At 45.4% G+C, this 11,880-nt stretch overlaps 1 protein-coding gene across 1 annotated transcript; it reads right to left on the reverse strand.

Annotated features, from left to right (window-relative positions):
- Positions 1 to 2,024: 2,024 nt before the first annotated feature.
- On the reverse strand, positions 2,025 to 11,680 carry LOC133419058 (B-cell receptor CD22-like). The gene is made up of 7 exons (XM_061708439.1): positions 11,287 to 11,680; positions 10,971 to 11,180; positions 10,446 to 10,706; positions 9,399 to 9,659; positions 6,165 to 6,425; positions 5,117 to 5,377; positions 2,025 to 2,293 (listed from the first exon to the last, which is right to left on the reverse strand). The coding sequence occupies exons 1-7, from the start codon at positions 11,678 to 11,680 to the stop codon at positions 2,025 to 2,027; spliced, it is 1,917 nt and encodes a 638-aa protein (XP_061564423.1).
- Positions 11,681 to 11,880: the final 200 nt, after the last annotated feature.

The following is an 11,880-nucleotide window of genomic DNA, read 5'->3' on the forward strand; positions in this document are numbered from 1 at the left end:
GCTGTCCGGTCTCTGTATGATCGGAGCAGGAGTCTGGTTCGCATTGCCGGCAGTAGGTCAGACTTGTTCCCTGTGCATGTTGGACTCCGGCAGGGCTGCACTTTGTCACCAGTTCTGTTCATAATTTCTAGGCGTAGCCAGGAGCCGGAGGAGATCCGGTTTGGAAACCACAGGATTTCATCTGTGCTTTTTGCGGATGATGTTGTCCTGTTGGCTTCATCGGACCGGGACCTTCAGCATGTGCTGGGGTGGTTTGAGGCTGAGTGCGACGCGGCAGGGATGAGAATCAGCACCTCCAAAACCGAGGCCATGGTTCTCCACCGGGAAAGGGTGGCGTGACTTCTCCGGGTGGGTGGAGAAGTCCTGCCTCAGGTGGAGGAGTTCAAGTATCTCGGGGTCTTGTTCACGAGTGAGGAAACAATGGATCGTGAGATGAACAAACGGATCGGTGCAGCGTCCACAGTTATGCGGTCGGTGTACCGGACCGTCGTGGTGAAGAAAGAGCTGAGTCGAAAGGCGAAGCTCTCGATTTACCGGTCAATCTACGCACCTACTCTCACCTGTGGTCATGAACTTTGGGTTATGACCGAAAGAACAAGATCGCGGATACAAGCGGCCGAGGTGAGTTTCCTCCGCAGGGTGGCTGGACGCTCCCTTAGAGATAGGGTGAGGAGTTCGGTCTATGACTATGTCTCTCGGCTGGCCTGGGAACGCCTCGGACTCCCCTCGGAAGAGCTGGAGGAAGTGTCTGGGGTGAAGGAAGTCTGTTGAGACTGCTGCCCCCGCGACTTGGATCCAGATAAGCGGCGGAAAATGGATGGATGGATGGATGGATGGATGGATGGATGGAAATATCATGACAGGAACCTTTACATGTTGCCTCTCAATCTTCCTCTATGAATGTGACTCACTGTGAGAGGTGGAAGGTTTGGAGCATCTGAGGAAAATGTGTTGGTGTGAATTGGTTTCACTCACATTTTACATCAATGTTGATGGGTTCAGACATCCTCATCCCCAGTTCATTCTCAGAGGTACAGTAATATTCTCCAGACTCATAAGACTGGATGGACGTGAAGACAAGTGTTTGTTCTTCACTGACAGCTGTACTGACATTTCTCCTGTACCAAGAGTGTGTAGCTGCTGGGTTAGCATCACTGCTACATGTCAGAGTCACTGAGGTTCCCTCCACTATCTCACCAGAGGGATTCACTGACACTGAAGGAGGTTTTGGTAGATCTGGAGAAGAAAAAAATATTTACACAGTCAGCCAGATAACTCATACAAATGGCAACAAACCTATTAATGATATAATGAGTCCTGAAAGCTCAGCTTATCTGACTCGCTGGAATTTAAATATTGCCCAAATACAGGTCATCTGATCTAAAGTTCTTGATAATGCATTAAGTAGATATATTCATAATTCAATATGAGCCCAAATGTAAGAACACAAGTGTTACGTAATCCCTATTGTCATTTATAATAAGTGACATTTAAGCTTGCCCTAAATCATAAACTAGAAAGCAACAAAATAAATTGGCAAAATTTCACTAGATTTTTGGTCCAAAGATCTGAAGATGAATCCTTGAGCTCGAGTTATGAAATAAAATGAAATCTCTCTGTCCAGTGACGCTGGTGGGGTCAACCATTGGCCCCCAGCGTAAAGAAAACATCAACACCAGCTTTAAAATGTTTACCGGCATTCTTTAATTAAGTTTTAGAAAAGAATTGATAAAAAAAATCAGAATTAGCACAATACAAAATGTGTAGGAATTGCATTTTAGCAAAAATATTTAAAAAACTTTAGCACTAAAAATTCAAAATGTAATTAATTAATTAATTAAATCATGTGTTTTGTTTGTTTTGTTTCTTCTTTTGTTTGTTTTTAACTCTAGAAATAAAACTATTGAAATATCATGATAGGAACCTTTACATGTTGCCTCTCAAACTTCCTCTATGAATGTGACTCACTGTGAGAGGTGGAAGGTTTGGAGCATCTGAGGAAAATGTGTAAGTGTGAATTGGTTTCACTCACATTTTACATCAATGTTGATGGGTTCAGACATCCTCATCCCCAGTTCATTCTCAGAGGTACAGTAATATTCTCCAGACTCAGAAGACTGGATGGATGTGAAGACAAGTGTTTGTTCTTCACTGACAGCTGTACTGACATTTCTCCTGTACCAAGAGTGTGTAGCTGCTGGGTTAGCATCACTGCTACATGTCAGAGTCACTGAGGTTCCCTCCACTATCTCACCAGAGGGATTCACTGACACTGAAGGAGGTTTTGGTAGATCTGGAGAAGAAAAAAATATTTACACAGTCAGCCAGATAACTCATACAAATGGCAACAAGCCTATTGATGACATAATGAGTGCTGAAAGCTCAGCTAGTTATCTGACTCGCTGGAATTTAAAATATTGCCCAAATACAGGTCATCTGATCTAAAGTTCTTGATATATTCACACTTAAATATGAGCCCAAATGTAAGGACACAAGTGTCACTTAATCCCTGTCGTCATTTATAGTAAGTGACATTCAAGCTTGCCCTTAATTATGAACTAGAAAGCAACAACATAAATTGGCAAGATTTCACTAAATTTTTGGTCCAAAGATCTGAAGATGAATCCTTGAGATCGAGTTATGAAATAAAATGAAATCTCTCCGTCCAGTGACGCTGGTGGGGTCAACCATTGGCCCTCGGCGCAAAGAAAACATCAACACCAGCTTTAAAATGTTCACCGGCATTCGTTAATTAAGTTTTAGAAAAGAATTGATCAATCAAATCAGAATTAGCACAATACAAAATGTGTAGGAATTGCATTTTAGTAAAAATATTTAAAAAACTTTAGGAAAAAAAAATTCAAGATTTAATTAATTAATTAATTAAATCACATTTTATGTTTGTTTTGTTGCTTCTTTTTTTTGTTTTTCACTCTAGAAATATAACTATTGAAATATCATGACACATTGCGACTGAGCTGGGGGCTATAAACAAGCCCACACCAGCTCGCCGCCTCTCACCCTGGGCAATTCCAGAGTAGTGGAGGGTCCAGCCCCTTTCAAGGAGCTGGGTTCCAGAGCCAAAGCTATGCGTGAAGGTGAGCCCGACTATCTCTAGCCGGTATCTCTCAACCTCACGCACAAGCTCCGGCTCCTTCCCCCCCAGCGAGGTGACATTCCATGTCCCTACTGAGAGGGTTTTGGTCCAGGGATTGGGTCGTCGAGGCACCCCACAACGACTGCTACCCAGCCCACATGGCACCACCCTCTCATGGACCTTCCTGCGGGTGGTGGGCCTACGGGAAGGCGGGCCCATGTCACCATTTCGGGCTGAGCCATTGTTCTACTGGGGGACTTCAACACTCACGTGGGCAATGACAGTGATACCTGGAGAGGCGTGATTGGGAGGAACGGCCTCCCCGATCTGAACCCGAGCGGTGCTTTGTTGTTGGACTTCTGTTCTAGTCACGGTTTGTCCATAACGAACACCATGTTCAAGCATAAGGGTGTCCATCAGTGCACGTGGCACCAGGACACCCTAGGCCGGAGGTCAATGATCGACTTTGTTGTCGTTTCATCTGACCTTCGGCCGCATGTCTTGGACACTCGGGTGAAGAGAGGGGCTGAGCTGTCAACTGATCACCACCTGTTGGTGAGTTGGATGCGCTGGCGGAGGAGGAAGTTGGACAGACCGGGCAGACCCAAACGGATTGTGAGGGTCTGTTGGGAACGTCTGGCTGAACCCACTGTCAGGGACATCTTCAACTCCCACCTCCGAGAAACTTCTCTCGGATCCCGGGGGAGGCGGGGGACATCGAGTCTGAGTGGACCATGTTCTTTGCCTCCATTGTCGACGCGGCGGCTCGAAGTTGTGGACGCAAGGTCTCCAGTGCCTGTCATGGCGGCAATCCTATAACCCGGTGGTGGACACCGGAAGTAAAGGATGCCGTCAGACTGAAGAAGGAGTCCTACTGGGCTATGTTGGCCGGGGGGACTCCTGACGCAGTAGATAGGTACCGGGAGGCAAACTGGGGTGGTGATCCCTCTTTTTAAAAAGGAGGACCTGGAGAGTGTGTTCCAACTATAGGGGGATCACACTTCTCAGCCTACCTGGGAAAGTCTAAGCCGTGGTACTGGAGAGGAGAATACGGCCGATAGTTGAATCTCGGATTCAGGAGGAACAATGCGATTTTTGTCCCGGTCGTGGAACACTGGACCAGCTCTACACCCTCCGCAGGGTGCTCGAGGGTTCATGGGAATTTGCCCAACCGGTCCACATGTGCTTTCTGGATCTGGAGAAGGCATTTGACCGTGTCCCTCGTGCCATTCTGTGGGGGGCGCTCAGTGAGTATGGGGTCCGGGGCCCTCTATTAAGGGCTGTCCGGTCAGCCACCCTCCTCCGCAGGGTGGCTGGAAACTCCCTTAGAGATAGGGTGAGGAGTTAGGTCTATGACTATGTCTCTCGGCTGGCCTGGGAACGCCTCAAACTCCCCTCGGAAGAGCTGGAGGAAATGTCTGGGGTGAAGGAAATCTGGGCATCTCTGTTGAGACTGCTGCCCCCGCGACCCGGATCCGGATAAGTGGCGGAAAATGGATGGATGGATGGATGGATGGATGGATGGATGGATGGATGGATGGATGGATGGATGGATGGATGGATGGATGGATGGATGGATGGATGGATGGATGGATGGATGGATGGATGGATGGATGGATGGATGGATGGATGGATGGATGGATGGATGGATGGATGGATGGATGGATGGATGGATGGATGGATGGATGGATGGATGGATGGATGGATGGATGGATAGATGGATGGATGGATGGATGGATGGATGGATGGATGGATGGATGGATGGATGGATGGATGGATGGATGGATGGATGGATGGATGGATGGATGGATGGATAGATGGATGGATGGATGGATGGATGGATGGATGGATGGATGGATGGATGGATGGATGGATGGATGGATGGATGGATGGAAATATCATGACAGGAACCTTTACATGTTGCCTCTCAATCTTCCTCTATGAATGTGACTCAGTGTGAGAGGTGGAAGGTTTGGAGCATCTGAGGAAAATGTGTTGGTGTGAATTGGTTTCACTCACATTTCACATCAATGTTGATGGGTCCAGACATCCTCATCCCCAGTTCATTCCCAGAGGTACAGTAATATTCTCCAGACTCAGAAGACTGGATGGACGTGAAGACAAGTGTTCGTTTTTCACTGACAGGTGTATGGACATTTCTCCTGTACCAGGAGTGTGTAGCTGCTGGGTTAGCATCACTGCTACATGCCAGAGTCACTGAGGTTCCCTCCACTATCTCACCAGAGGGATTCACTGACACTGAAGGAGGTTTTGGAGCATCTGGAGGAGAAAAAAATATTTACGCAGTCAGCCAGATAACTCATACAAATGGCAACAAGCCTATTAATGACATAATGAGTGCTGAAAGCTCAGCTAGTTATCTGACTCGCTGGAATTTAAAATATTGCCCAAATACAGGTCATCTGATCTAAAGTTCTTGATATATTCCCACTTCAATATGAGCCCAAATGTAAGAACACAAGTCTCACGTAATCCCTATTGTCATTTATAATAAGTGACATTTAAGCTTGCCCTAAATCATAAACTAGAAAGCAACAAGATAAATTGGCAAGATTTCACTAGATTTTTGGTCCAGAGATCTGAAGATGAATCCTTGAGTTCGAGTTATGAAATAAAATGAAATCACTCTGTCCAGTGACGCTGGTGGGGTCAACCATTGGCCCCCAGCGTAAAGAAAACATCAACACCAGCTTTAAAATGTTGACCGGCATTCTTTAATTAAGTTTTAGAAAAGAATTGATCAAGAAAATCAGAATTAGCACAATACAAAATGTGTAGAATTGCATTTTAGCAAAAATATTTAAAAAACTTTAGCAATAAAAATTCAAAATTTAATTAATTAATTAATTAATTAAATCATGTGTTTTGTTTGTTTTGTTTCTTCTTTTGTTTGTTTTTAACTCTAGAAATAAAACTATTGAAATATAATGGTAGGAACCTTTACATGTTGCCTCTCAATCTTCCTTTATGAATGTGACTCACTGTGAGAGGTGGAAGGTTTGGAGCATCTGAGGAAAATGTGTTGGTGTGAATTGGTTTCACTCACATTTCACATCAATGTTGATGGGTTCAGACGTCCTCATCCCCAGTTCATTCTCAGAGGTACAGTAATATTCTCCAGACTCAGAAGACTGGATGGACGTGAAGACAAGTGTTTGTTCTTCACTGACAGCTGTACTGACATTTCTCCTGTACCAAGAGTATGTAGCTGCTGGGTTAGCATCACTGCTACATGTCAGAGTCACTGAGGTTCCCTCCACTATCTCACTAGAGGGATTCACTGACACTGAAGGAGGTTGGGGAGCATCTGGTGGAGAAAAAAATATTTACACAGTCAGCCAGATAACTCATACAAATGGCAACAAGCCTATTGATGACATAATGAGTGCTGAAAGCTCAGCTAGTTATCTGACTCGCTGGAATTTAAAATATTGCCCAAATACAGGTCATCTGATCTAAAGTTCTTGATATATTCACACTTAAATATGAGCCCAAATGTAAGGACACAAATGTCACTTAATCCCTATCGTCATTTATAATAAGTGACATTCAAGCTTGCCCTGAATTATGAACTAGAAAGCAACAACATAAATTGGCAAGATTTCACTAAATTTTTGGTCCAAAGATCTGAAGATGAATCCTTGAGATCGAGTTATGAAATAAAATGAAATCTCTCCATCCAGTGACGCTGGTGGGGTCAACCATTGGCCCTCGGCGCAAAGAAAACATCAACACCAGCTTTAAAATGTTCACCGGCATTCGTTAATTAAGTTTTAGAAAAGAATTGATTAATCAAATCAGAATTAGCACAATACAAAATGTGTAGGAATTGCATTTTAGTAAAAATATTTTAAAAACTTTAGCAAAAAAAATTCAAGATTTAATTAATGAATTAATTAAATCACATTTTATGTTTGTTTTGTTGCTTCTTTTTTTTGTTTTTCACTCTAGAATTATAACTATTGAAATATCATGACACATTGCGACTGAGCTGGGGGGCTATAAACAAGCCCACACCAGCTCGCCGCCTCTCAACCTGGGCAATTCTAGAGTAGTGGAGGGTCCAGCCCCTTTCAAGGAGCTGGTTCCAGAGCCCAAGCTATGCGTGAAGGTGAGCCCGGCTATCTCTAGCCGGTATCTCTCAACCTCACGCACAAGCTCCGGCTCCTTCCCCCCCAGCGAGGTGACATTCCATGTCCCTACTGAGAGGGTTTTGGTCCAGGTATTGGGTCGTCGAGGCACCCCACAACGACTGCTACCCAGCCCACATGGCACCAGCCTCTCATGGACCTTCCTGCGGGTGGTGGGCCTACGGGAAAGGCGGGCCCATGTCACCATTTCGGGCTGAGCCATTGTTCTACTGGGGGACTTCAACGCTCACGTGGGCAATGACAGTGATACCTGGAGAGGCGTGATTGGGAGGAACGGCCTCCCCGATCTGAACCCGAGCGGTGCTTTGTTGTTGGACTTCTGTTCTAGTCACGGTTTGTCCATAATGAACACCATGTTCAGGCATAAGGGTGTCCATCAGTGCACGTGGCACCAGGACACCCTAGGCCGGAGGTCAATGATCGACTTTGTTGTCATTTCATCTGACCTTCGGTCATATGTCTTGGACACTTGGGTGAAGAGAAGGGCTGAGCTGTCAACTGATCACCACCTGGTGGTGAGTTGGATGCGCTGGCGGAGGAGGAAGTTGGACAGACCGGGCAGACCCAAACGGATTGTGAGGGTCTGTTGGGAACGTCTGGTTGAACCCACTGTCAGAGACGTCTTCAACTCTCACCTCCGAGAGAACTTCTCTCGGATCCCGGGGGAGGCGGGGGACATCGAGTCCGAGTGGACCATGTTCTTTGCCTCCATTGTCGACGCGGCGGCTCAAAGTTGTGGACGCAAGGTCTCCAGTGCCTGTCATGGCGGCAATCCTATAACCCGGTGGTGGACACCGGAAGTAAAGGATGCCGTCAGACTGAAGAAGGAGTCCTACCGGGCTATGTTAGCCTGTGGGACTCCTGACGCAGTAGATAGGTACCGGCAGGCCAAGCGAGCCGCGGCTCGGGCAGTCCTGGAGGCAAAAACCCGGGTCTGGGAGAGGTTCCGTGAGGCCATGGAAGAAGACTTTCGGTTGGCCTCAAAGAAATTCTGGCGGACCGCTTGGCGCCTCAGAAAGGGGAAGCAGTACTCTGACGGCACCGTTTACGGTGCAGGTGGGGAGCTGTTGACCTCGACTGGGGACATCGTCAGACGGTGGAAGGAATACTTCGAGGATTTCCTCAATCCAACTGACATGCCTTCCATTGAGGAAGAAGAGAGCGTGGACTCAGGGATGTGCTCATCCATCACCCAAGCCGAGGTCACTGAGGTAGTTCATAAGCTCCTCAGTGGCACCGGGGGTGGATGAGATTCGCCCCGAGTACCTCAAGTCTCTGGATGTCGTAGGGATTTCTTGGTTGACACGCCTCTGCGACATTGCATGGAGGAAGGGGACAGTACCGCTGGAGTGGCAAACCGGGGTGGTGGTTCCTCTTTTTAAAAAGGAGGACCTGGAGAGTGTGTTCCAACTATAGGGGGATCACACTTCTCAGCCTACCTGGGAAAGTCTAAGCCGTGGTACTGGAGAGGAGAATACGGCCGATAGTTGAATCTCGGATTCAGGAGGAACAATGCGATTTTTGTCCCGGTCGTGGAACACTGGACCAGCTCTATACCCTCCGCAGGGTGCTCAAGGGTTCATGGGAATTTGCCCAACCAGTCCACATGTGCTTTGTGGATCTGGAGAAGGCATTTGACCGTGTCCCTTGTGCCATTCTGTGGGGGGCGCTCAGTGAGTATGGGGTCCGGGGCCCTCTATTAAGGGCTGTCCGGTCAGCCACCCTCCTCCGCAGGGTGGCTGGAAACTCCCTTAGAGATAGGGTGAGGAGTTAGGTCTATGACTATGTCTCTCGGCTGGCCTGGGAACGCCTCAAACTCCCCTCGGAAGAGCTGGAGGAAATGTCTGGGGTGAAGGAAATCTGGGCATCTCTGTTGAGACTGCTGCCCCCGCGACCCGGATCCGGATAAGTGGCGGAAAATGGATGGATGGATGGATGGATGGATGGATGGATGGATGGATGGATGGATGGATGGATGGATGGATGGATGGATGGATGGATGGAAATATCATGATAGGAACCTTTACATGTTGCCTCTCAATCTTCCTCTATGAATGTGACTCAGTGTGAGAGGTGGAAGGTTTGGAGCATCTGAGGAAAATGTGTTGGTGTGAATTGGTTTCACTCACATTTCACATCAATGTTGATGGGTTCAGACATCCTCATCCCCAGTTCATTCCCAGAGGTACAGTAATATTCTCCAGACTCAGAAGACTGGATGGACGTGAAGACAAGTGTTTGTTCTTCACTGACGGGTGTATGGACATTTCTCCTGTACCAGGAGTGTGTAGCTGCTGGGTTAGCATCACTGCTACATGTCAGAGTCACTGAGGTTCCCTCCACTATCTCACCAGAGGGATTCACTGACACTGAAGGAGGTTGGGGAGCATCTGGAGGAGAAAAAAATATTTACACAGTCAGCCAGATAACTCATACAAATGGCAACAAGCCTATTGATGACATAATGAGTGCTGAAAGCTCAGCTAGTTATCTGACTCGCTGGAATTTAAAATATTGCCCAAATACAGGTCATCTGATCTAAAGTTCTTGATATATTCCCACTTGAATATGAGCCCAAATGTAAGAACACAAGTGTTACGTAATCCCTATTGTCATTTATAATAAGTGACATTTAAGCTTGCCCTAAATCATAAACTAGAAAGCAACAAAATAAATTGGCAAGATTTCACTAGATTTTTGGTCCAGAGATCTGAAGATGAATCCTTGAGCTCGAGTTATGAAATAAAGTGAAATCTCTCTGTCCAGTGACAGGGTGGGGTCAACCATTGGCCCCCAGCGTAAAGAAAACATCAACACCAGCTTTAAAATGTTGACTGGCATTCTTTAATTAAGTTTTAGAAAAGAATTGATCAAGAAAATCAGAATTAGCACAATACAAAATGTGCAGGAATTGCATTTTAGCAAAAATACTTAAAAACTTTAGCAATAAAGATTCAAGATTTAATTAATTAATTAATTAATTAAATCATGTGTTTTGTTTGTTTTGTTTCTTCTTTTGTTTGTTTCTAACTCTAGAAATAAAACTATTGAAATATCATGATAGGAACCTTTACATGTTGCCTCTCAATCTTCCTCTATGAATGTGACTCACTGTGAGAGGTGGAAGGTTTGGAGCATCTGAGGAAAATGTGTTGGTGTGAATTGGTTTCACTCACATTTCACATCAATGTTGATGGGTTCAGACGTCCTCATCCCCAGTTCATTCTCAGAGGTACAGTAATATTCTCCAGACTCAGAAGACTGGATGGACGTGAAGACAAGTGTTTGTTCTTCACTGACGGGTGTACGGACATTTCTCCTGTACCAAGAGTATGTAGCTGCTGGGTTAGCATCACTGCTACATGTCAGAGTCACTGAGGTTCCCTCCACTATCTCACCAGAGGGATTCACTGACACTGAAGGAGGGCTTGGAGCATCTGGAGGAGAAAGATAATTAATGTCAGATTGCTTATAAAAAATAATTTCGTTCCAAAATGACAGGAAAACCTCTTGAATTTTGCCAGCTCAGAAGTAGCTGCAGATTATCCAGTCATTTGACCTGGAGGAATTTAAAGTACGGTATTTAAAGTATTGCCAAATTACAGTTCATCTCAAAAAAACAAGTTTTATTGACCTGAACAGAATTGAACTGAATTTAATTTATTGACAGCTGTAGTGAAGTTTATGTGGAGTGAACTCACACACTGATGGAGAGCGGTGATCCTCACGTCCTTTAACAGCACAGGAAAAGCTGTCCTCGTTTCTAACAGCGACTCTACAAGAAGAAGCCTCTTCCTCCATTTTCTGTCCATTATTGTACCAAACATACGAGGGAGGATCAATTTCATCACAGCTGCTTTTACACCTCAGCTCTGTCAGGGACGATGATCTTCTCACCTCCACCTTGAGGTCTGAAAGTGTGAAGAAACTACAACATGTCACTGCGGACTAAATCCTTCATGCAAACAGACATGGAGATGCATAACATCTTAGCTAAAAGTGCAATGAAACTGTTACCTGTGACAGACAAAGTGACTCCAGGAGAACCAGTAAAACTCCCACCTGGTTGGTTTGTTATGAAGCTGAACTTGTACACAGCTGAGTCTCTCTCTTTCAGTCCTGTGATTCTCAGACTGCAGTTTCTCTCATTACAGTTATACATCACACGACCTCTGTAGTCTGAGTCTGTCATCAGGTCCACAAGTCCTCCGTTGATCGTTTTAGTAAACCATAACGTTTTTTCAGTTACAGTTTTTGTCTCATTTATTGTGAGTGGGTATGTGAAGGTGCAGTCTATGTCCACTGTGGATCCTTTTAATGCACAGATCTGAGTGGAAGTGTAATTTACAGACCAGTCATGTTGTCCACATACCGCTGTAACACAGAACACATCAGAAATAACTTCAGACATGCAGCAACTGCCATCATTTGATTTACCGTATATTCCTGAAAGTTATATACTTGGATATCACCTGCTAGATAACCTAAGGTTGTAGGTTCCTGTATTATTCACAAGAGGCATGTATTGTTAAGCCAGCAGAAACACATGCAGCTCACATAAAAACATTAATAACGAGTCAAAACTGCACATCAGAAAGACTTGTTTAAAAG

This window comes from Cololabis saira, chromosome 1 (assembly GCF_033807715.1).
Source record: "Cololabis saira isolate AMF1-May2022 chromosome 1, fColSai1.1, whole genome shotgun sequence".
In the NCBI taxonomy this organism is placed as follows: domain Eukaryota; kingdom Metazoa; phylum Chordata; class Actinopteri; order Beloniformes; family Belonidae; genus Cololabis; species Cololabis saira.

Coding starts and splice junctions, on each gene's coding strand:
- LOC133419058 (XM_061708439.1), bottom strand. CDS start 11,680: ATGTCTGAAGTTATTTCTGATGTGTTCTGTGTTACAGCGGTATGTGGA. Junction 11,181..11,286: donor AGTCACTTTGTCTGTCACAG/GTAACAGTTTCA, acceptor TCACACTTTCAG/ACCTCAAGGTGGAGGTGAGA. Junction 5,378..6,164: donor CATCAACATTGATGTGAAAT/GTGAGTGAAACC, acceptor TTTCTCCTCCAG/ATGCTCCAAAACCTCCTTCA.